Consider the following 26,296-nt stretch of genomic DNA (forward strand, 5'->3'; position numbering starts at 1 on the left):
AACCGATATTTTTAGTTTTGAGTCGTTATTGAACGTATTGATCGTTGTTTTAACGACTCAAATCGTTAAATATGTACAGAAGTGCAATTCACAAAGGTTTTTTAGACAATTAACGATCGCTAAGCAATCGTTAAATAAGCACCTCCCTGAGGGTGGCGTTATGACATTTCCCAGGCGATATTTCATTTGTTGAGAGGAATTTTTTGGCAGTTTAGGCTTGTGGTAAATTTTGTTAGGAGTTTTGTGCAAGATGGAACCATTTGGATGTGCTCTATTTGAACTGAAACTGATCCAGAGGCGAAGAAGGACACGTCAGAATGTCGTTCAGATAGAGAAACGTGTATTTCGTTCACGTACCTTTTTGGATCAATTTTCTGAAACCCAGGTGATAGCCAAATTCAGATTATCCTCTCCCATGATATATTCCCTGTATGATGAAATACACTTGGCCCTAGAAACACGCACGCGGAGAAGTAATGCAGTACCAGGTCTTGTGCGTTTTTTGGCAGTACTTCATTTTTTAGGAAAGGCCTCATACCAACATGTCAGTGGTGAGATTGTTGGCATCTCACAACCCAGTTTTTCCCGCTGCTTGGTCGAGGTCCTGCAAGCACTGCGACAACTTGCTCCAAAATACATTCATATGGGCAAGTCACGTGAAGAGCGGGATCAAATAAAACGTGGTTTTTTTGACCTAGCAGGAATGCCCAATGTCATTGGGGCAATAGACTGCACCCATGTGCCATTATGTCCCCCATCAGAACAGGAGCACATCTACCGAAACCGTAAGGCTTACCATTCCCTCAACATCCAGGTGATCTGTGATTCAAACCTCATAATCCGTGATGTTGTCACCGGCTTTCCAGGATCCTGTCATGATGCCCATATATTGCGCCAATCGGGAATATATGATACTCTGGACAAGGACTTAGAAAATAATGGATGGCTGCTGGGTAAGTGTGCTCCACTGTTTATTTTATGGTGTGTTTTCCAGTTATAAATGCGTATTTATTTTTTTATTCCATACTAGACTGACATTAGTGCTATATCAGTAACATGACAGCTCAACAGCTTTACATTAATCAGTATTTCAAAAACATGTAATAATAAACTCAGAATTTAAATGTCCAAAATACTTTCAAGTACTTTTTAGTTAGCTATCACCTGGTTCAAGGTCCACAAATCTTTCCTTTCTCATGTGAGGTGTATTGTTGTTCCACATGTTCCGTGTGCACTGAAAAGTAGTCACTACTTCAAGCTTGCTTAAGTGATGTATTACACTATCATATTAAGACATCACATGAGAGAGCTAGGAACTACTTATCAAAACACACATGACCAAGGTGTGCCAAAGAAGCCACCCACCAGAATTAAGTACAGTACCTATATGTAAATGATTGCAGCATAAGATGCAACAATTGTGTCAGTAGTTGATTTACTTGAATGTATAGTTAATATTTAAATCTGGGAGTTCAACACTATCCCTTCGGTTAACCCCCCAATATGCATAACATCAAGCAGCACTACCAAGCACAACAATCACCCCCCCCCCCCCATTGTGCATATGTATTGTACATGAAAGAGACATGTCCCTCTGGTTCTCCGTTATAGTCCCATATGAGGTCTGCACTATAGTATTGAAATATTTATGACAGGCAGACTTTTCCTCCAGCATGTTTTTTTTTAATAACATTCACATGCACTACAGTAATCATGGCCCACAACTGTGGTATGCTGTTGTGTTGTGAGTTAAGTACCATTAATGCTCAATCAAAAGTACAAATCCAGAACCTTGCCCCCCAAATAATTTTAAAATGTGCTTTATTAGACGTATGTTATCCATATGTGACTAACAATGGAAAATTTTCTAAAATGACCACACAATTGGCCACTACATCATGTGATTTAGCATGATTTCTTCTATACTTACAAATAAATTTATATTGTTTTAAAATTTATAGGAGATGCTGGTTACCCCTGTCTACCATGGCTCTTAACACCTATCAACAGGCCATCCTCTCCTTCAGAGGCAGCTTACAATGTTGCTCATACAAAAACAAGAGTGGTTATCGAAAGATGCTTTGGTGTCCTAAAGAGCCGTTTCCGTTGCATGTCCTTGTCTGGTGGATTCCTTCAGTATTCCCCCAGTAAGGTAGCTGATATGTTCCTAGCATGCAGCATTCTCCATAACATTGCAAGGCATGGAGGACTACAAGAGGAACTAGACACCACAGTGGAGGATGACATGCCCACAATTCCAGTGGAAAATGATCACAGGGGAAACGCAGCAAGAAGTAAACTGATTACAAACTATTTTTCAGGTAATAAACCACCGTAACATGTTTTTAATTTTCCAAACATCATCAGAAATGATCACAAACTTGCATTATTAAGTTGAAGAGACAGACATGCTGTAAAATGAATTATTTGGGCTGATCTTGTTTATCAATGTCAAATCTTAACCAATGATGTTTTTTTTATGATTTCAGGTTAACTCAACTCTAAAAACTTTGGAGAACTAACATAAAATTAAGACAAGAGTACAAAAATTGCAAAAAAATGATTCTTTATTTTGTTTTTGTATTTTCACTTTGTTTTACTTCTTTTGCATTTATTTTTTATCTTGTAAAACATTGAACATTAACAGTTTCAAACATATAAAATAAAAGTTTCACTTAAAAGTCTTCTACAAAATCTAAATTGTGTTTGAATTCTTTATTGCAACAAGTGTAAGTGTGGGTTATACACGCAAAAATTCTGTTCATCTGCTAATAAGTACCAACATTTTTTTGACATTAGTGAGAAGCAATAAAATAGAAGACCGAACTGTGTGCCAAAGACAGTTGAAATGCTGCAGTTGCCTGAAACCATGTCCTTGCCAGAAAGATGGTGAATGAAATGAGTGCTGTTAACTGCGTTGTGTGGGAGAGGGGAGAAATGAAATAAAACTAAAATAAATACCACCAATTGACGTAATGGCAGATGGCTATAGCCAACCTAAGGTAAGGAGAGTAAGTGACCTGTAAAGAAGCCGTTGATATGCAAACCATTAAATAACACAATAATTGAATCATAATATTATATTTTTGGTGTTATTTATTGTTTTGTATATCATCACCTTCATCACTGGTCACTTAACTCTACCTTTGGTTGCCTATAGTCATCTACCATTACCCCAAATGTTACATATATTTTAATTTCTCCTCTCCACCCCACACCGCAGTTACCATTACTCATTTCATTACTGAGAAACAATGCACGTTAGTTAAAATGTTAACTATTCCACGCAGGGCATTTGAAAGATGGAATAGCGGTTGTCTACAAATTGCAGAAACATTTTTAACCTCATTAGTCAGGAAATGATACCTACATTCCATACCAATAACATGTGGTTTCAAAAGTAACAGAAGTCAAATTACAGCCAACACAACATCAAAAATATATGGTTGGGCAAGATGGAGTATGCAACCATTTGGATGTTTGTTTTTTTAATATGAATCAAACTACCGGCGAAGAAGACGACGTCAGCAACTAAAATATGTATATTTTGTTTTAAACTTTACAGAAACACAGGTGATATCGAGATTGCAATTATCAGCTACTTTGCTTTATTCTTCATAGGAGAAAATACACATTACTTTTGCAAACCACACAGAGAAACATGGTCCTTGCTGTGACAACAACAATGGATGGCGCATTTTAGTCACAGAGTACAGATACAAATCCAAGCACTTGAGTGAAAATATCAATAATTTACATCCACGTGGATAAAATATAAAAAAAAAAAATTTAGATCCAATAGTGTGCCTTCCTGACGGAAGAAAAGCATGACAAACCTGTCACATTTTCTGCTGTGACAAAGGGTGTCTGTTTCAAATGCGTAGACGTGATGTTATGTGATGTATTCTCCTATTAAACGAATATGATTGATGATTTTATGTAGTGCTGATGAATTATATCTCTACTCTGTAACTTCAACTCTAGTATTATTGATAGTTCACTTCTACTTTTCAACAATCCTACCACTTTTTTGCCTTACAACAAAAAAATGGTTCTGCTTTTGAACAAAAAATATACATGTTAAAACAAATATTTGACAATATTGTTGCACTTGCATTTCAACGTGTATATACAAACAATTATGAAAACCGTAATGATAACAGTAATGAATACTAGAACATGCTTGATAGATAAAAATAGATTTCACATAATTCTCAACCTTTTTTGAAATGTTTTCAGAGGCAATAATGTCATAGAAAAAATCCCATATAACATTAATTGTATATCTATTGAAAATAAAATCAAAGCTACATAACTGTCTAAAGACGTTTCATTGGTCATCCAACCAGCTTGATCAATGATGGCCATTGAAACATCTAAAACTCAAATACAAACGTCATGTTGATTACACATATTTGGTACAGATCTGCAACGACATGGTCAAATGACATATTTAACTGGAAAAAGCATCTATATAGCAGTCAACTTTGGGCAATATATGACTTAACAATGTTGCGTACTGAGTAAAAATTTAAAGAACAAATGTTTGCAAGCTCTTTAAATTCAAACTCAGTTGTGAATTATGTGAAATGTATTAAAAAAAAAAAATTGTACTTCTTATAACATTTAAATATCCTGAATAGTAAAATTATCAATAGCATCATTTTCGATAATACTTTCACAAACAAAACTGCTGTGGTTGCTGCTGGTTAGATTCCGAGCATTATGAGATTGCTCACCAGGAGATGGCAGATGTGCTTCTAAGAGTTCAGTTAGTTTGGCCATAAAGGAGAGCTTCTGCTGGCGATAGGTGTGTTGAGCTGCATTATGTTGCTCTAGGAGAATATTAGATTTGCATATGTTACTATTTAGGTTATCCAATCTCTGCATGAGCTGTTCTCTAAAATTTTGTTGTTCACTATGAAATCTATCACTCTGTTCTCTATCAAAATGGTACTGTTCCCTATCCATGTTTCGTGTCCTACAAATTGTTCTTCTGTCTCTAGGTCTGCTTAACTCTGGGGGTTCAGTAGCAACCACATCAGGAGTACCCAGGATGGGTGTATCTAAAGTTATATGGTTGGACACAGTTGGGTTTGGCATTACTTCAGAAGCATTTACATTACTAGCATTTTCATGACTAGATTCTTCTAGGAAAAGGGTGATTGATTCCTCAGGGTTGCTTGGTGGATCATCCTCCACCTGGAAGTAGACAGACGGCTGTGCATTCAAAGAGTGGTCACTTTCAATTTCTGCTTCTGACACTAACTGCCTTTTGTCAGCACCCTCTTCCAAATAAATTTAAAACAAAATGGTTAACCGGATAGCTACTGGCGATCAACATTTTTTATTAAAAAAAATTACTTTGAGAAAGATTTAAACCATTTTAAAAACATTTAAACACACACAATTGTGCACCAGTTGGTTATCTTGAAGATACAAGATGGAAGTATATGAGAACATGTTAAATGTTTGGATTTCTCACCGTTTTCATGGTGCCTCGAGGTATCAAAACCAGCCTTGATGCCAACAATGGAATCTAGATCTATGTATGGACGCAGTAACTCTTCATACTGGTGGTAAACTATTTTCTTCTCAGGGCCACCCCCTGTTGCTTTTCTTGAATTATAAGATAAATAGATGTTAGAACTAAGATCATTAATACAACAATCAAACATGCATGCCTGAAATTGGACAGAAAATACCACAACATCAAAGTAAACATTGTTTTTAAATCAGGGCTCACAAATTTCAAGTCCTGAGCTATTAGTCAGACCATAAGAGTGTCTAACTCGCCACCAGTCACCCCACCTAACCCCTACCGTGACTATCCAAGAAGCGGGTGGAGGAAACGGACAGTGGTTAAAGATCACACCCTGTATTTCCACTCACCCACACACAATTTTCATTCATCAATTGCAAGGGGACGAGTTGAAGTTTTGAGCTCTGTTATTACCTGCTCTTGTTTTCATCCGAAATCTTGCGCCTTAGTAGAAGCCGAATGTCCTGGTACCGCTTACGTACGTTATCTGCTGATCGTGGAGAGACACCCACACTCGTAACTGCATCTGCAATTTGCTTCCAGATTGTGTTTTTCCATGCTGACTCCGTAGCAGCTGCTCTGTTTCCAAGGAGCTTGTGAAAATGTGGAACAAGGTTCTCAATTAAGACTAGGTTTTCATGGAATGTGAATTTTCGATTTCGGATTCGCTTTTTTTCCTTAAGGATTTTTTTGCCTTGACGAACTGCTGGATTCTCAGATTCACTCTCTGTCGAAAATTCTTCTCCGTCTATTAACACTGGCGAGGCAGGATTAGATGACATGATGACATCTGACCTTGCTGGCTTGGAGATCTTTTTTGGCACTTCAGTAGAGAATAGTGATTGCTGAGATGATTCCATGGGTGGTCTAGGTTCTGGATGGGACTTGCTTGCTTTACTAACTCTACATTCAGATTTGTCTTGATGGTGGAAATTGCTCTTACCAAACTCAGGCTGCTGCTTTTGGTGCTTAGCTTTTGGGTATGTTTTGGATTGCTTGTAATCTTCATGCGTCGATTTTGTTGATTTGTGTCTTTGTTGTGATTCTGATGTTGATTTTTGTGCGGTATCATACGCAGTTTTGATCTGCATGAAAACAATCACAATTTTTTTGATTTCTATATCGTGAAGCTAGCTTAAAACAACGACACAACTCAGAGTGAATGAAAAAAAGCAGACAAGAAGATATGAGAAGACATTCATTTGAGATTAAGTTGACAATTTGCAGACTTTAATAAACATTAGATGCCTACCTTAATACATTCCCCAAATGTTTCCGTAAATTTGGATGGACCCACATCCTTGGGTGACGGTGTCTCCTTTTTGCGTTCCTTTTCTGAATTTTTTCTTTTATTTCGTTTTTTAAGTGAGTTAATATTCCCCTGCAGAGAAATTATACAACAAATAACAAAAGTCACTTAGGAGTAAACATTACATGTCGAGTGAGGTGCATCAAATCATGAGTGGGAATACTTACAGGAGGAGTGGTCTGTGCCTTGGAATCAGGTTTCTTAGGCTTCGATGATGTCTGTGATTTATCTTTAGTATCTACCGTCATATTTTTTTTTTGGGTGCGCTATGAATTACAAGAATAATTCTAGGTTTTAAAATAAGATACAAGGGAGACAGAGAGGGAGACAGACAGACAAAGAGAAAGAGAAAGAGAAAGAGAAAGAAAGAGAGAGAAAGAGAAAGAGAAAGAGAGAGAAAGAAAGAGAAAGAGAGAGAAAGAAAGAGAAAGAGAAAAAGAGAAAGAGAGAGAAAGAGAGAGACACACACAGAGAGAGAGAGACACAGACAGACAGACAGACAGACAGAGAGAGAGAGAGAGAGAGAGAGAGAGAGAGAGAGACACAGACAGACACACACACACACACACACACAGAGAGAGAGAGAGAGAGAGAGAGAGAGAGAGAGAGAGAGAGAGAGAGAGAGAGACACACACACACACACACACACACACACACACACACAGAGAGAGAGAGAGTCTCGTTAATCAAGTTATTTTATAATATTGTACTTCTAAAAAAAGGGGTTAAAACAGGGAGATCTCGAGCAAGAGGGACAGAAAGAATTGCGGCTCACTTACCACCATAGCAGCTAGATTTCCGGGTACATGACCCACTGACTTGACAGATCCATTATTGTCATTTTCCTAATTTAAAAAAAAAAAAAGGTTAGTAAGCTACAATGCAAAAACTTATCTGCCAAATATCTATATACACACCTCATTGGAGCTTGAATGTTCTTCTGACTGTTCGATGGGCGAATTAACCTGGAAATAAAATATACATTAATTTTATCCTAACTATACATTCTTCCGTCAACCCCTCAAACACAAGCCGCCCTCCAGTCCTCCCTGGCTGTAAATTACAACACAGATTTATACTTACAATTTGCTCAAACAGCGATCTTAGACTCGGCCTCATGTTTTCTGCTGCTGCTGCTGCTGTTTTTTCCACCCACACCACGCGCTCGAGCTCCAGGTGTGTTTTCTTTTATTTACTTTTCCAGATCCGGGTCAAAGGACGCAATTACAGAGGAAACACGTGGTTAGGATGAACTATTCTCCTCCTCTTCTGCTCCCAGAATGCATCTCTCCGATTGATTCGTTAGAATACCGTTCTTCTAAATGAGATTTACGTTAGAAACGTAACCATAACGATTGGATAACGAGTCAGTTGACAACCATAACGACTACATTAAATAACGATTGAAGCTTTCGTGAATACCATGGTTACTAGCGTTAGATAAGGGGCGGTAATTTATCTACTAGGTGAAAGCGATAACGTTTATCTTTGTGAATTGACCCCAATGTAATAGATTGCAGCTTGCAGTGCTTAGAAATGGTGGCTACAGTAGTTTTATTTTCTCATGCTGGGAATATTTTCAATAAGCACAGAAAATACCCATGGATCGTACCAGAAATGCAGGACCCTAGTGACTTCCTATGAGAAAACTACTAATCCTCTTAAACTATTACAGATAATACAAATACTTCAAGATTTTCCAATGACTAGTGTGTACAGAAAACAGAAATCAACAGTAAATGTACACCTCCCCATAGAAATGTAAAAGGGATAAGCAGAGTGATTGAAGTGCAAGGCTTATTGATCTGCTAAAGGTGAAATTTGCTTGACAAGGGAAAAAAAAGAAGCACAAACACACACACCCTAAATAAAAAAAAAAGGGCACATACACAAACCCTAAATAAAACAATAAGAAATACAATAAATATTTTATACATGTATATATATATATATATATATATATATATATATATATATATATATATATATATGTATATATATATATATATATATATATATATATATATATATATATATATATATATGTTTTTTTTTATTATTTTACTTATTTCTTATTTATTTATTGTGTGCATGTATATGCTTTTTTTTTTTGCAAAGGGGAGTATTTAAAGATCAGTTGATTTAATTTAATGTTTTTAACATTTTTAGGGAGGAGGGGTTGTCCGGTATTTAAACTTTATCTGCGTACTGCCATTTAAAACTAAACCTTTAAATATAAAATAAAACATGTAAAATGTAAATGTGCAATAACATTTACCTTTAAAAAAAAAAATGTAAATAAAACTTTTAAAATACCGTATTTATCGCGGTATAACGCGCTCTGGCGTATACCGCGCACCCCCAAAGTGGCCCCCAATCCTGTGGGAAAAAAAGATTTTTTGTTGTTTTGTACTTACAGTTTTGATGTCTTGCGCGGCGTCCATCTGCGGCCTCGTCGGGTCCGGCGTCCTTCTGCGGCCTCGTCGGGTGTCCTCTTCGGCGGGTCCGGCGTCCGTCTTCGGCGGGTCCGGCGTCCGTCTTCGGCGGGTCGGGCGTCCATCTTCGGCGGGTCCGGTGTCCATCTTCGGCGGGTCCGGTGTCCATCTTCGGCGGCGTCCTCCCGCTCGTTTCCCGCCACGACTTTGAATACTGCGCCCGCATATAGCGAGCGCAGTACACTCGTGAATCTTCGGGCAGGCTCGGGCGCCTCTCGCACTGACGTCCTGTACGCTCAGGACGTCAGGACGTCAGTACGAGAGGCGCCGAGACTGGCCGAAGATTCACGAGTGTAGTGCGCTCGCTATATGCGGGCGCAGTATTCAAACTCATGGCGGGAAAGCGGGTATCGGCGTATATCGCGCACCCACGATTTTGCCCTGATTTTCAGGGCAAAATAGTGCGCGGTATACGCCGATAAATACGGTACTTTTCTTTTTTTCCTTCCTATTTTTTTTTTGTTACTGTAAAATAAAACATGTAGGGGCAGATCCTCAAAGAAATTATGCGGCATATCTCTTGATACGCCGCGTAATTTCGAATTTTGCGCGTCGTATCTTTGTTTTGGTATCCACAAAACAAGATACGACGGCATCTGTGTTAGATCCGACAGGCGTACGTCTTCGTACGCCGTCGGATCTTAGATGCAATTTTTTGGCGTCCGCCAGGTGGCGTTCACGTCGTAATCCGCGTCAAGTATGCAAATTAGCTATTTCCGACGATCCACGAACGTATGACCGGCCGTCGCATTTTTTTACGTTGTTTCCGTTTGGCTTTTTCCGGCGTATAATTAAAGCTGCTATATGGTGGCGTACTCAATGTTAAGTATGGCCGTCGTTCCCGCGTTTAATTTTAAAAATGTTATGTCGTTTGCGTAAGTCGTCCGTGAATGGGGCTGGACGCCATTTACGTACACGTTGAAAACAATGACGTACTTGCGACGTCATTTGGAGCAATGCACCCTGGGAGTTTTTACGGACGGCGCATGCGCAGTTTGTTCGGCGCGGGGAAGCGCTTCATTTAATGAAACACGCCCCCTACCCGCCCAATTTGAATTCCGCCGCGAGAGATACACTACGCCGCCGTAACTTACGGCGCAAATTCGTTGAGGAGTCAAACCAAAGCCAGGTAAGTTACAGCGGCGTAGCGTATCTTACATCTGCGCCGGGCGCAGTGTATGTATGTGGATCTGCCCCGTAGAATGTAAATAAAGATATGTGAGCACTGTTCACTCAGTCGTGTATTTGCAACAGTTCTTCTTTATTCTGTAACCAGAAAAATGTTATGTACATTTTTTTTATATGTACAATAAAATTTACCTTAAAAAAATAAAAATAAAAAAATGTAAATAAAACTTTTGAAATACTTTTATTTATTTTTCACTCTTCCTACAGTCTATTTTTTTTGTTACTGTAACTGTAAAATAGAACATGTAAAATGTAAATAAAGATATGTGAGCACTGTTTACTCAGTCGTGTATTTGCAACAGTTCTTCTTTATTCTGTAACCAGAAAAATGTTATGTACATTTTTTTTTTATATGTACAATAAAATTTACATTAAAAAAAATGTAAGTAAAACTTTTAAAATACTTTTCTTTTTTTTCCTTCTTTCTACAGTCTATTTTCTTTGTTACTGTAAAAATAGAACATGTAAAATGTAAATGAAGATATGTGAGCACCGTTCACTCAGTCCTGTATTTGCAACAGTACTTCTGTATTCTGTAACCAGAAAAATGTTATGTACATTTTTTTTATATGTACAATAAAATGTACCATTAAAAAAATATAAATAAAACTTTTAAAATAGTTTTCTTTTTTTTTCCCTTCTTCCTACAGTCTATTTATTTTTTTGTCACTGTAAAATAGAACATGTAAATAAAGAAATGTGAGCACTTTTTATTCAGTCCTGTATTTGCAACAGTTCTCCTTTATTCTGTAACCAGAAACATGTTATGTCCATTTTTTTTATATGTACAATAAAAATTACATAAAAAAAATGTAAGTAAAACTTTTAAAATACTTTTCTTTTTTCCCCTTCTTCCTACAGTCAATTTTTTTTGTTACTGTAAAAATAGAACATGTAAAATGTAAATAAAGATATGTGAGCACCGTTCACTCAGTCCTGTATTTGCAACAGTCCTTCTTTATTCTGTATTTATTCTATATTATTCTTTATTCTGTATTTATTACCAGAAACATTTTATGTACATTTTTTTTTATATGTACAATAAAATTTACCCTTAAAAAAAAATGTAAATAAAACTCTTAAAATACTTTTCTTTTTTTCCTTCTTCCTACAGTCTATTTTTTTTTTGTTAATGTAAAATAAAACATGTACAATGTAAATAAAGATATGTGAGCACTGTTCACTCAGTCCTGTATTTGCAACAGTTCTTCTTTATTCTGTAACCAGAAAAATGTTTATGTAAATTTTTTTTTATATGTACAATAAAATGTACCTTAAAAAAAAAAATAGAAAAATGTAAATAAATTTTTTTAAATACTTTTATTTATTTTTCACTCTTCCTACAGACTATTTTTTTTGTCACTATAAAATATAACATGTAAAATGTAAATGAAGATATGTGAGCACTGTTCACTCAGTCCTGTATTTGCAACAGTTATTCTTTATTCTGTAACCAGAAAAATGTTATGTAAATTTTTTACCTTTAAAAAATAAAAAATACTTATTTTTACCCCCCCCCCCCTCTTTTTTTTTTTTTTGCATAATTGGAAGGAAGATGGTAATGGGGACTGGGAGATGAGAATCTCTCCCCCCCCCCCCCTCGAAAGTAAAGATAAATAGACATGGGTAAGATGGGGTATAGATTTGTGGTGACGTTATTCATATAGAGATGTGTTTTTGGAGGGGTGGGGATGGGGGAATGGGCCTGCTTCCATGTTTCTCTTTTTCTCTTGTTTATTATTTGGAAGGCCCAGGAGAATTAAGGGCCTAATCCACAAAAACCCGGCGCAACGTATTTTTTCCCGTTTAAGTTACACCGCCGCAAAATCTCTACCTAAGTGCCCGATCCACAAAGCACTTACCTAGAAATTTTGAGCGGTGTAACTTAAATCCGTCCGGCGCAAGGCGTTCCTAATTTAATGGGGCGAGTCCCATTTAAATTAGGCGCGCTCCCGCGCCGGACGTACTGCGCATGCTCTTGAAGTAATTTTCCCGACGTGCTTTGCGCGGTTTTACGTTGCGCCGGGTTTTGAGAATCGCGACGGGCGTAAAAAAAAAAACGAGTTGCGCCGGGAAATTTTTTTTTTTTTTTTTTTTTAAATGACAGTGACGCGGGATAGAAGGGTCTACTTTTACATGGTGTAAACAGTTTAGGCCTTGTAAAAGCAGCCCTAATTTTGCGACGGCAAACTAATACTTACGGAGAAAAAACGAAGCGTAAAAGCTTCGTGGATCTCCGTAAGTGCTAATTTGCATACCCGAGGCGGCATTTCGACGGGAAATGCCCCCAGCGGCGGCTGCGGTACTGCATCCTAAGATCCGACAGTGTAAGTCCCTTACACATGTCGGATCTTCTGCCTAACTATTCTGTAGATCAGTTCCATAGATAGAAACAGGGATACGACGGCGTAACAGTAGATACGCCGGCGTATCCCTTTTGTGGATTAGGCCCTTAGAGTACAAGCTGCGGTATAGATTAATTTGTAAGTGCATGTTAGAGGATGGATCCATTTATGTACCTATATGTTTTTTTATTATTATTATTATTATTTATGTGTATTTTGAGAATGTTTTGTATTTTTATGAATGATTTGCAAATTGTTTTGCAAAGTATGTAAAAATTTAAATAAAAACAATTTAAATTTAACAGTATGAGCTAGCGTTCTGGAGGGATAGAGAAGGTGGAAAGCCGGTGTTAACAGGGAAGAGAGAGGTTGGGAGGGGACGGAAGGGATGGGAAGGGAAGGGGGGGGGGGGAAGGGTTTTTATCTTCACTGAGACACAGATGTATTAGTAACCTTTTGATGACAAGATGGGCACTAGGCACCCAAAGATGAGTAATGGAAAAAGAATAAAGAAATAAGAATTTAATATATATATTAAAAAAAAAAAAAAAAAAACACAAATGATGCGAAACCATAGCAAAGACGTTATAGGGAAATAATACGTGAGCAAGTCTTGTGTTGGTTGGTGGAGTCTGAAGTGGTTAAAAAAAATAAAAATAAAAAATGTAAATAAAAATGTTGTAAACATTTTGTAAAACTTAAATTCAAAAATTGTAATAAAAACAATTTAAATTTAAAAAAAATGTAAATAAAAATTTTGTAAAACTTAAATTTGTTTCCTTCATCCTACAGTCTATTTTTTTGTTACTGTAAAAAAAACACATAAAATAATGAGGATAATGATTGGTACTTTATTTGGTACAAAAACAGGTCCAGCATAGGTGAAAAAATAAATAAAAAAATTGTAATGGAAACGAAAATTGTAATTTCTCATATGTGCCCACCATTGCCTTTTGGTATAAATAACGTATTCTGAATTGTCATCAATCTAGATTGAGGATGAAGCCGACTGACGTATTTCTCAACAAATTAAAAACTCATACCAGAAGTGGGGTTCGAACCCACGCGGATATACATCCATTGGATCTTAAGTCCAACGCCTTAACCACTCGGCCATCCTGGTGTTGATATCTTACAGTGGCCATCCTGAGGTATTGTTGAGTTTTGTACTCTTTTCCAGCTGCTGCTGAGTGGTAGTTTCCAGATGCGCGTAACCACTTGCCGACCGCCGCACGTCGACAGAATGGCACGGCTGGGCAAATGGGCGTATATATACATCCCCTTTTATTTGCCGACGTGTGGTCGCGTACGTGCCGCCGCCGGCACGTTAGTGACCCTGTCGCGAGCTCCGTGACCGTGCCCACGAGACCCATGGACCCGATGTCCGCCGGTGTCCCGCGATCGGGTCACAGAGCTGAAGAACGGAGAGATGTCAGTGTAAACACAACATATCCCCGTTCTTCCTAGTGACATGTCACTGATCGTCTGTTCCCTCTCATCGGGAGCAGCGATCAGTGACACGTCACTCTTAGCCACGCCCCCTAACAGTTAGAATCACTCCCCAGGACACACCTAACCCCTTCAGCGACACCTAGTGGTTAACCCCTTCACTGGCAGTGTAATTTTTACAGTAATCAGTGCATTTGTATAGCACTGATCGCTGTAAAAATGACAACGGTCCCAAAATGGTGTCAAAAGTGTCCGATGTGTCCGCCATAATGTCGCAGTCGCGATAAAAAAAACGCTGATCGCCGACATTACTAGTAAAAAAAAAATATATAAAAAAAAATGCCATAAAACTATCCCCTATTTTGTAGATGCTATGGGCCAGATTCATAAAAGAGATACGACGGCGTATATCCTGATATGCTGTCGTATCTTTGAGATACGATTGTCGTATCTATGCGCCTGATTCATAGAATCAGGTTCCGCATAGATAGCCCTAAGATCCGACAGGTGTAACTGTGTTACACCGTCGGATCTTAGGCTGCAATTCTAGGCCGGCCGCTAGGTGGCGATTCCATTGCGGCCGGCGTAGAATATGCAAATGACTAGTTACGGCGATTCACGAACGTCCGATTTGCCCGTCGATCTAAATTTACGTTGTTTCCGTAGAGATGCGTCGCGTAAAACTAAGCATGCCCTCTAGGTGGTCTAAGCAATGTTAAGTATGGCCGTCGTTCCTGCATCGAAATTTAAAATTTCACGTTGTTTGCGTAAGTCGTCCGTGAATGGCGCTGGACGCCATTTACGTTAACGTCGAAACCAATGACGTCCTTGCGACGTCATTTAGCGCAATGCACGTCGGGTAATTTTCCCGACGGAGCATGCGCAGTACGTTCGGCGCGGGAACGCGCCTAATTTAAATGGTGCCCGCCCCATTTGAATTAGGCGGGCTTGCGCCGAGCGGATTTACGTTACACCGCCGCAAGTTCACAGGTAAGAGCTTTGTGAATCAGGCACTTACGCTGTAAACTTGCGGCGGTGTAACGTAAAATATGTATCGGCCTAAACTGAGGAACATTTTTTTTATTTTTTTGGGGGATATTTATTGTAGCAAAAAAGTAAAGAATATTGCTGTTTTTTTTTCAAAATTGTCGCTCTATTTTAGTTTATAGCACAAAAAAAAAAAAAAACGCAGAGGATCAAATAGAGAAAAGAAAAAGAAAAGAAAGCTCTATTTGTGGGGAAAAAAGGACGTCAATTTTGTTTGGGTGCCACGTCGCACGACCGCGCAATTGTCAGTTAAAGCGGCGCAGTGCCGAATCGCAAAAAGTGCTCCGGTCTTTGGGCGGCCAAATGGTCCGGGGCTGAAGTGGTTAAGGACCAACAAGCCTTTGGTGCCCAAAGCAACCGGTAAAATTTGTTTTCTACTTGAAATTCAACGTTTATTTGGCCACTGTGGGTCTCTTCGTATTTGTGTTTCCTGTATTTTAACCCAATTTTTTTGCTAGTGCTTTATTTGGTTCTTATTTTTAATAGACAGACAGGCTTTGGCTACAGGTTTGGCATGACTGGCGTTATGAGACAGATCCATGCCTCCCCTCAGGCAGCATCAGATTATATGATGGGGATAGGAGAGGATCTAAGGGCCGGGTGTATTTTTCTTCTGAGGAAGGTGAAACTTCTGCAGTGAACTCACTCCTGTTCTGAAGGTCCCAATGGGCACCAGCTACAGGATGCTCTCCAAGCCAAGATAACATCAAAGTTTTGTGTTTTGTGCAGCGGCCAGCTAGAAACACGTATAACAATGTCATAACATCCAGCATCCCGTAAAAAAAAAGACTCGCAAAATCTTTTATTTCTATGTTCAGAGACGTAACAAATGGTGAGAACATTGCAACAGCCTGCTCCCCTTGTAGCAGTGGAGGCTGGTGCTCAAAATTTTTGGGGGGGCGCAAACAAACTGAAAAAAAAAACATCAATTGCAGCCACTGTGCCCATCAAACGCAGCTACTGTGCCCATCAATTGCTGCCACTGTGCCATCAAACGCAGCCACTGTGCCCATCAATTGCCGCCAGTTTGTCCCATCAAATGCCACCAGTTTGCCCCCTCAAACTCAGCCAGTTTGCTCCCTCAAATGCAGGCAGTTTGCCCCCTCAAATACAGCCAGTTTGCCCCCTCAAATTCAGCCAGTTTGCCCATCAAATGCAGCCAGTTTGCCCATCAAATGCAGCCAATTTGCCCCTCAAATACAGCCAGTTTGCCCCCCCAAAAGCAGCCAGTTTGCCCCCTCAAATACGGCCAGTTTGCCCCCTCAAATGCAGCCAGTTTGCCCCCTCAAATGCAGCCAGTTTGCCCATCAAGTGCAGGCAGTTTGCCCATCAAATGCAGGCAGTTTGCCCCCTCAAATTCAGCCAGTTTGCCCATCAAATGCAGCCAGTTTGCCCATCAAATGCAGCCAGTTTGCTCCCTCAAATGCAGCCAGTTTGCTCCCTCAAATGCCACCAGTTTGCCCCCTCAAATGCAGCCAGTTTGCCCCCTCAAATGCAGCCAGTTTGCCCCCTCAAATGCAGCCAGTTTGCTCCCTCAAATGCCACCAGTTTGCCCCCTCAAATGCAGCCAGTTTGCCCCCTCAAATTCAGCCAGTTTGCTCCCTCAAATGCAGCCAGTTTGCCCCCTCAAATGCAGCCAGTTTGCCCCCACAAATTCAGCCAGTTTCCTCCCTCAAATGCAGGCAGTTTGCTCCCTCAAATTCAGCCAGTTTGCTCCCTCAAATTCAGCCAGTTTGCCCCCTCAAATTCAACCAGTTTGCTCCCTCAAATCCAGCCAGTTTGCTCCCTCAAATTCAGCCAGTTTGCCCCCTCAAATTCCGCCAGTTTGCTCAATTAAATGCAGCCAGTTTGTCCCATCAAATGCCACCAGTTTGCCCCCTCAAATTCAGCCAGTTTGCTCCCTCAAATGCCACCAGTTTGCCCCCTCAAATTTCGCCAGTTTGCTCCCTCAAATGCAGCCAGTTTGCCTCCTCAAATTCAGCCAGTTTGGTCCCTCAAATGCCACCAGTTTGCCCCCTCAAATTTCGCCAGTTTGCTCCCTCAAATGCAGCCAGTTTGCCTCCTCAAATTCAGCCAGTTTGCCCCCTCAAATTCAGCCAGTTTGCTCCCTTAAATGCAGCCAGTTTGTCCCATCAAATGCCACCAGTTTGCCCCCTCAAATTCAGCCAGTTTTCTCCCTCAAATGCCACCAGTTTGCCCCCTCAAATGCAGCCAGTTTGCTCCCTCAAATGCAGCCAGTTTGCCCCCTCAAATGCAGCCAGTTTGCCCCCTCAAATGCAGCCAGTTTGCTCCCTCAAATGCCACCAGTTTGCCCCCTCAAATGCAGCCAGTTTGCCCCCTCAAATTCAGCCAGTTTCCTCCCTCAAATGCAGGCAGTTTGCTCCCTCAAATTCAGCCAGTTTGCTCCCTCAAATTCAGCCAGTTTGCTCCCTCAAATTCAGCCAGTTTGCCCCCTCAAATTCAACCAGTTTGCTCCCTCAAATCCAGCCAGTTTGCTCCCTCAAATGCAGCCAGTTTGCTCCCTCAAATTCAGCCAGTTTGCCCCCTCAAATTCCGCCAGTTTGCTCAATTAAATGCAGCCAGTTTGTCCCATCAAATGCCACCAGTTTGCCCCCTCAAATTCAGCCAGTTTGCTCCCTCAAATGCCACCAGTTTGCCCCCTCAAATTCAGCCAGTTTTCTCCCTCAAATGCCACCAGTTTTCCCCCTCAAATTCAGCCAGTTTGCTCCCTCAAATGCCACCAGTTTGCCCCCTCAAATTCAGCCAGTTTGCTTCCTCAAATACAGCCAGTTTGCCCCCTCAAATTCAGCCAGTTTGCCCATCAAATGCAGCCAGTTTGCCCCCTCAAATACAGCCAGTTTGCCCCCTCAAATTCAGCCAGTTTGCCCATCAAATGCAGCCAGTTTGCCCCCTCAAATACAGCAAGTTTGCCCCCTCAAATTCAGCCAGTTTGCCCCCTCAAATTCAGCCAGTTTGCCCCCTCAAATGCAGCCAGTTTGCCCCCTCAAATTCAGCCAGTTTTCTCCCTCAAATTCAGCCAGTTTGCCCCCTCAAATGCAGCCAGTATGGCTGAATATGTCTGAGGGGTGAGGAGGGTGCCCTGGAAGTGGTGCTGATCACCTGTGTGCTAGATCCATGCATTTTCGGCAGCCATTTTTCTTGCTTGAATTATTTTTCCCATTATGGATGTGAGTGGGGACTCATGTCTACGTTTTGCCTAATGCTGGCCATACACTATGCGAAAATTCGGCTGAAAATCGGTCGTAAAGAAAGATCTTTCGTTTTTCGGCCAGTTAATGGGCACAAAATCGAAAATTGTTTGGACGTTTTTGAGCCGAAAAAACGAAGGACAAGTTTGGAAATTTTCTGCCAAACGAACGATAAATCGGAAGGTTAATGTGTTTCCTGTCAGAACTTTCTGCACTAGGTATATGTAAAAAAAACGAACCATTTTTTTTTTTTTTATGTCCACTGAATGATTTATCGCCCATTACATGATGGCGCTATCGTTTGCACTCACGAAAGAACTTTCGTTTTTCGAAAGTTCTTTCGGACGATTTTTCGTGGAGTGTATGGCCAGCATTAGGCTTCACAAAGCTTAGAGCCGCCTCTGAGTCAGATCCAAAGCCTCGATTCACTTGCTTGTCAGCAGACTCAACAAGTGAAGAGAAGAATCGATTCATGAATCAGTTTATTTCGATGAACAGTTGGAATTGAACCGATTCACATAAAAGATCCAAACTTCCCATCACTATTCCGTGAAACTTGTTGCAGATTCCAATCTTTTTTTCTGTTCTGAACAGATAACTGTTGGTTTCATCTCGTATTTTTCACATCCTGTTTTCTGTCTGGCAGGGGCTGGTTTTCTAACCACCTGGTGAACTCTCAGATCTCTGATGTGGGAAGCCGCAGGGTCGGCATCACGTTAGCAATAGTTAACCTTTTAGGGGTCTTTTACTAAACAAGCTACAGTAAATTCCTATTGTATTGAATTTTGTTTTAAGTTTAGAAAGTTTAGCATCTGCAGTTTGAAGTGGAAAGGATTTCATATCTTCGAATGACTTGAGCAGCAATTGTACAAGTTATATTATTTTTCTTAACAACGGCTCTTTAATTAGGCAAATTAGGAGGTCGCCTAAGGCCTTGCACTCACAGGGGCCTCGCGGCTGCCTAACTTACCCAATGCTTTACCCCAGTTTTGAGGGACAGGGCACCTTAAAGGCGTTGTAAAGGTTTGTTTTTTATTTTCTAATTAGGTTCCTTTAAGCTAGTGCATTGTTGGCTCACTTACCTTTTCCTTCCATTTCCCCTCTAAGGCTGGATTTACACTTGTGCCATGCGAATTTCAGCTCTCTTATCTCTGCAGAGAGATAAGAGAAGTGTTCAGCAGATCAGCTCCGTTTTAGATGTGAATTTGGAGACCTGGGAGAAGGGAGGGGGGAAGTGTATTGAGGTGAATGAGACAAATCCTGAAGAGAAATGAACACATCTGCGAATCAGCTGCGTGCCCATAGAAGATAATGGGCCTGAATTCGCACCTGAGCCGCACCGCAATGCCTAGAAAACGCACACTTTTTTCGGCAATGCGCAGTGCGAATGCATTGGACATATGTGAACCAGCCTCATTGAAAACAATGGGCCGGATTCAGAAAGAGATGCGACGGCGTATCTCCTGATACACCGTCGTATCTCTGAGTTCCGACGGTCGTATCTATGTGCCTGATTCAGAGAAACAGTTACGCATAGATATCCCTAAGATCCGACAGGTGTAAGTGTCTTACACCGTCGGATCTTAGGCTGCAATCTCACGCTGGCCGCTAGGTGGCGCTTCCGTATTATTACGCGAAGAATATGCAAATGTGGAGTTACGCCGATTCAGAAACGAACAACCGCCCGGCGCTTTTTTTTTACGTCGTTTGCATTCGGCTTTTTCCGGCGTATAGTTACCCCTGCTATATGAGGGGTAGCTAATGTTAAGTATGCCCGTCGTTCTCGAGCCGAGTTTTGAAATTTGACGTTGTTTGCGTAAGTCGTTCGCGAATACGGCTGGACGTATTTTACGTTCATGTCGAAAGCAATGACGTCCTTGCGACATCATTTAGAGCAATGCACACTGGAAGATTTTATGGACGGCGCATGCGCCGTTCAAGTAAAACGTAAAAAACGCGGGTCAAGGGAAATTTAAATGAAACACGCCCCCTACATCCCCATTTGAATTCACGCGGCCTTAACACATACGCTACGTCGCTCTAACTAATGGCGCAAGTTCTTTGTGAATAAAGAACTCGCGCCCAAAGTTAGAGCAGCTTAATGTATCAGAGATACGTTACGCGGGCCGGACAGATACGCCATTGTATCTGAATCCGGCCTAATGTATTTAGAAATGTTCTGCGAATTGGATGTGGTTTAAGCCGCACTCAATTCGCATTGGTGTGAACCCGGCCTTAATGTTTATTTTCTTTGTCTGAATTTCTCACTTCCTGTTTCTCCTCAGTAAACTTCACACCATCATCCGATCGGTGGTTAGTCAGCCAGAACAGCTTACTGAACAGCTTACTGAGGAGGAACAGGAAGTGAGAAATTCCGACAAAGAAAACAAAGAAAAAAAAACATTTAGAAGGGAAATGGAAGGAAAAGGTAAGTGAACCAACAATGCACTAGCTTAAAGAAACCAATTTTAGAAAATAAAAAACAAACCTTTACAACCCTTTTAACGCTGCTGTGCTCAGGGCACTTGTTTTTCCCATCATGGGTGTGAGTGGCGCCCCATGTCAAGTTTTACCTAAGGCCTCACAAAGCCTAGAGCCGCCTCTGACTCTACCATAGGATTCCTTTTCCCCGATTGCATTATTTTGTATTTAGACATGTTGGGCCAGATTCTCTAAGATACGGCGTAGGCGTAGTGTAAGTCATTTACACTACGCCACCGCAACTTACTGGAGCAAGTGCCGTATTCGCGAAGCACTTGCTCCGTAATTTGCGGCGGCGTAGTGTAAATTGCCCGGCGTATGGCCGCGTAATTCAAAGGGGGGCGGCTTGTATTCAAATTAAGCGCGCCCCCGCGACGATCGAACTGCGCATGCACCGTGCTGAAAATTAGCCCAGTGCGCATGCTCCAGCTCACGACGGAAAACGTCAATGACGCCGACGTGAGCGTCATTGACGTAAACTCGTATTCGCGGACAAGTTAGTAAAACGACGTAACCGACGGAAAAAGACGACGCGGACCCAACGCCATACTTAACATGGCATACGGCAGACTGGCGTAAGGTTACCCCTCATATAGCAGGGGTAACCTTGCGCTTACGGAAACGACGTAAACGACGACGACGCGGCGCAAATTCGTTCGGGAATCGGCGAATCAGGCTCATTTGCATAGTCAAATGAAACCTGAACGTAAACGCCACCTAGCGGCCAGCGTAGTATTGCATTTAGGATCCGACGGTGTAAGTGACTTACACCAGTCGGATCCTAGCCTAATTCCGGCGTATCTTGTTTTGCGAATACAAAACAATGATACGCCGGCGGGATTTTCGAATTACGCCGGTGTATCTGTAGATACACCGGCGTAACTCTTTTGAGAATCTGGTCCTATGTATGGCAGTTTCTACTGCTTTGACCAATCTTCCAGCAATGCCAAATCATGTTCCATGTTATGAAGAGTCTACCAAAGAAAATACCCCCCCCCCCTGTGTTGGCCACATGAAGTGCATTACGTTTCTTTTGTAATATCTTTAGACACGTGACCCAGGTTGTGAGTCTTTTGCCTGGAAATGTTGGAGATAAAAGGTGCCCTTTACTTGGCCTTGTAAAGTTAAGAAGTCCTGTAAGAGCAGACATTTGGAAAGAGAGCAGAATGACCTCAGCATGGAGCATTGCAAGTGTTGGCCAGACGATGATGTCATTATCAATCACTGTGCGCGGTTTTCTGGAAACAGCCAAAAAGAGATTCATCCAAAGTACCTATCACTGAAAGCTTTTCTGATCTGTTTGTTCGGAGCGCGATGTGTCTGCAAATGGCCTTTGATGGAGGCCAGGAAACAGGAACGTCATTGTTAAACACAGTGAGCTTTTAACGTGGGATTGATATATACGCAAGCAGGTTTTTATTAAGCCAACATCTGTGATTCTTACAGTAAGTTCTCTGGTTACCACTTTCCCCCCCCTTGCAAAAATCTGTTACCTTTCACTACTGGGTATAGAACGGAATGTTGGGTTCAACCATGTAATTGGTTTCTTATGTGGCTAAGTGCAAAGACTTTTTTCCTAAAGGATCATGTGACTATAACAAAATGGAGTCCTGGTGCCACACAACTTTGCCCCCCCCCCCCCCCAAAAAAAAAAATGTCATTCCCAGTATTTTGTTCTCCCGGCAGTAACCCGCCGGAGCCAGATTCACAGACAAATACGTTGCTCCCCCGCGGCGTAACGTATCTGATTTACGTTACACCGCCGCAGGTTTACAGCGTAAGTGCCTGATTCACAAAGCTCTTACCTGTAAACTTGCGGCGGTGTAACGTAAATCCGCTCGGCGCAAGCCCGCCTAATTCAAATGGGGCGGGCACCATTTCATTTAGGCGCGTTCCCGCGCCGAACGTTCTGCGCATGCTCCGTGTTAAAATTTCCCGACGTGCTTGGCGCGAAATTACGGCGCTCCGACGTTTTTTTTGAACGGCGACGTGCGTTACGCCGTTTCGTATACCCGGACGTCTTACGCAAAAAAAAAAAGAAATCGAAATTCGACGCGGGAACAACGGCCATACTTTAACATGGCTGATCCAAAGATAAGCCATGTTAAAGCAGGTGTAACTTTGCGACGGGAAAAACCGACGAGCGACGACGTACGAGATTGCGACGAACGCGCGGATCTTCGTGGATCGCCGTAACGAGTCATCTGCATATTCTACGCCGACCGCAATGGAATCGCCACCTAGCGGCCGGCCTAGAATTGCATCCTAAGATCCGACGGTGTAAGTCAATTACACCTGTCGGATCTTATGGCTATCTATGCGTAACTGATTCTATGAATCAGCCGCATAGTTAGGACGGGCGGATCAGAGAGATACGACGGCGTATCAGGAGATATGCCGTCGTATCTCTTCTGTGAATCTGGCCCCTTGTTTCTTTCCCCCATATAAATTCTGTAGCATACCAGCATTCAGACTTTGGGGATTGGATTCTGCAGCTCGACCACTTTGCATGATCAGTATTAGGGATGAGCCGAACACCCCCCCGTTCGGTTTGCACCGAACGGACCGAACGTTCGCTCGAACATTTAGAACCCCATTGACGTCAATGGGACTCGAACGTTCGAATTCAAAAGTGCTAATTTTAAAGCCTAATATGCAAGTTAGTGTCGGAAAACGGGTTTGAGAACCCGGGTCTTGCCCCAGGGAACATGTATTAATGGAAAAAAACGTTTTTAAAACAGTCGTTTTTTCTGAAGCAGTGATTTTAATGATGCTTAAAGTGAAAAAAAAATTTAAAAATTCCTTTAAATATCACACCTGCTGGGTGTCTATAGTATGCCTGTGAAGTGGCACGTGTTTAGAACTGTCCCTGCACAAAATTAGATTGCTATAAGAAAGAAAAAGTAATTTAAAACTGCTTTCGACTTTAATGTAATGTCTGATCCCTGCAATATGGATGAAAATCATTGAGAAAAATAGCATGGGTTTCCCCCCACTCCCCCCAGGTCATTACAAGCCCCTTTGGCCCTATATACTTTGAACAGCAGTATACAGGCGGTGCAAACAAGACAGGCACTGTAGGTTTGTTGTTAAGTAGAATCTGTTTGTAATTTTGAACTGGTACTTTTTCAAAGTGTAGCTCCAGCCATAAAATCTATTTTTAAGCTTTTCTGAAAACATAGAGAAGGGTTATCACCCCTGTAAACATTTGTTTTGCTGTCTGTGTGCATCTGTTCAGAAGATTGCACCTCACTTTCTGTCCCAATGACAAATGATGTTTTGAAAATTTGGGTTTTTTGGTGAAACAAGGATTGGTGATAAAGCAACAGTGGACAGGAGACACCTCTTACAGAAGAGAATTTCCCTTCCTAGGGGAAGATTTTGTCTCACTTCCTGTTGTCTCCTTCCATTTGCAAGTAGGAGTCGTTTGTAAGTTTGATGTTTGAAAGTAGGGGCTTGCCGTATATACTCTGCATAAATTTGGGCCCTAGGTGTTGGTGTTGCCACAACACTGTAAGCCCTTAGGCCCCATACACACGATAGAATCCATCCGCTGAAAAATCCCAGCGAATGGGTTTCAGCGGATAGATCCTATGGTGTGTACACTCCAGCGGATCTGTTTCCGCGGATATTTCTCCCCTGGGATGGATTCCAGCAGATCGAATATTTGCTGACATGCTAAACAAATCTATCTGCTGGAATCCATCCCAACGGATGGATCCGCTGGTCTGTATAGACTCACCGGATCCATCCGTCCGAAGGGATCCCCCGCATGCGTCGTAATGATTCGACGCATGCGTGGAATTCCTTATATGACAGCGTCGCGCACGCCGCAGAAACGGTCCGCTGAACCGTATTCGCGGATAAATCCTCTTGTGTGTATGGGGTCTTACAGTTAGTCTTGGTGGGCGCTGGAACGCCCTGCTGTGTGAACTATTATATCAAGAACTGTAATTACATGCCATTGTTGGACAGGTCTAGAAAAATTGTGCCTTTGGTTCTGGCGCTGGTGCCACAACTCTGTAAGCCCTCACAGTTACTCTTGGTGGGCACAGGAATGGGCCCTGCTGTGAAATAATAGATCAAGAATTGCAATTACATACCCCTGTTGAACAAGGGCAGAAAAATTGGGCCTTTGTTGGTGGTGGTGGTGGTGCTGGTGCCACAACACTGCAACCCCTCAAAGATACTCTAGTTGGAGCGCAGGAATGAGCCCGCTGCAAAGTATTGCATCAAAAATTGTAATTACACGTCCCTGTTAAATGGTGGCTTAAAAATTGGGCCTTAGGCACTGGTGCTGGTGCCACAACATTGCAACCCCTCACAGATACTCTAGTTGGAGCGCAGGAATGAGTCCGCTAAAAAGTATTGCATCAAAAATTGTATATACACGCCCCTGTTAAACAAGGGGCAGAAAAATTGGGCCTTAGCCACTGGTGGCGGTGCCCAGAACCAAAAATTCTCCACCCTTCTTCACCATAGCACCTCTTCTAGCACAAACCCCCCAAATCCCCCCTTATAGCACAAATCATCTTCCCCCATCCCTCCTCCTTAGGCCGCGTACACATGGTCGAACATGTCCGCTGAAACTGATCCGCAGACCAGTTTTCGCAGACATGTCCGACCGTGTGTACGGCCTAGCGGACAGGTTTCCAGCGGACAAAAGTTTCTTAGCAAGCTAAGAAACTTGTCCGCTGGAAACATGTCCGTCGGACATGTCCGATGGTCAGTACACCTAATCTGACATGTCCGCTGGTTATGACGTGTAACCAGCGTCCCGAAATCCCGCGCATGCGTCGAATTGATTCGACGCATGCGTGGAAGCATTGCACTTCCGTGTTTGAGAACGTCGGTGTCTTCTACGTCACCGCGTTCTCTGTCCGCGGGGATTTTGGTCTGATGGTGTGTACACACATCGGTCCAAAAGCTCCCAGAAGACATGTCCGATGAAAACGGTCCGTGGACCGTTTTCATCGGACATGTCTCCTCGTGTGTACGGGGCCTAACACACCAGCAATCACTGGCAAATCTTTCCAAACCAAACCTGCAACTTCCTAACACAAATCCCCTTCCCCTCAATCCCCTGGCAGTGCCCCCGCAACTCACATGAAACCACAGTGCCCAGGGCAGCCATCTTTCCTGTCCACCCCTTGCCCCGGGCCCTGCAGACAACCCATGTAAAAATATCAGTAAGGACAGCATCGGTTCCCATCAGCCACTAATCTCCATCA

At 41.8% G+C, this 26,296-nt stretch overlaps 1 protein-coding gene, 1 long non-coding RNA gene and 1 other non-coding gene across 3 annotated transcripts; 1 reads left to right on the forward strand and 2 right to left on the reverse strand.

Annotated features, from left to right (window-relative positions):
* Positions 1 to 2,031: 2,031 nt before the first annotated feature.
* LOC120936047 lies at positions 2,032 to 2,969 on the forward strand. Its single transcript, XR_005748580.1, has 2 exons — positions 2,032 to 2,321; positions 2,490 to 2,969. It is a non-coding gene; the product is annotated as an uncharacterized LOC120936047 (long non-coding RNA).
* LOC120936045 lies at positions 2,701 to 8,127 on the reverse strand. Its single transcript, XM_040348145.1, has 8 exons — positions 7,935 to 8,127; positions 7,769 to 7,816; positions 7,631 to 7,696; positions 7,019 to 7,117; positions 6,795 to 6,923; positions 5,957 to 6,627; positions 5,486 to 5,619; positions 2,701 to 4,835 (listed from the first exon to the last, which is right to left on the reverse strand). The coding sequence occupies exons 1-8, from the start codon at positions 7,968 to 7,970 to the stop codon at positions 4,627 to 4,629; spliced, it is 1,392 nt and encodes a 463-aa protein (XP_040204079.1). The 5' UTR covers positions 7,971 to 8,127; the 3' UTR covers positions 2,701 to 4,626.
* A 5,792-nt stretch (positions 8,128 to 13,919) lies between these two features.
* Positions 13,920 to 14,002, reverse strand: TRNAL-UAA. Its single transcript has one exon. It is a non-coding gene; the product is annotated as a tRNA-Leu (tRNA).
* Between the last annotated feature and the right edge of the window lie 12,294 nt (positions 14,003 to 26,296).

This window comes from Rana temporaria, chromosome 4 (assembly GCF_905171775.1).
Source record: "Rana temporaria chromosome 4, aRanTem1.1, whole genome shotgun sequence".
In the NCBI taxonomy this organism is placed as follows: domain Eukaryota; kingdom Metazoa; phylum Chordata; class Amphibia; order Anura; family Ranidae; genus Rana; species Rana temporaria.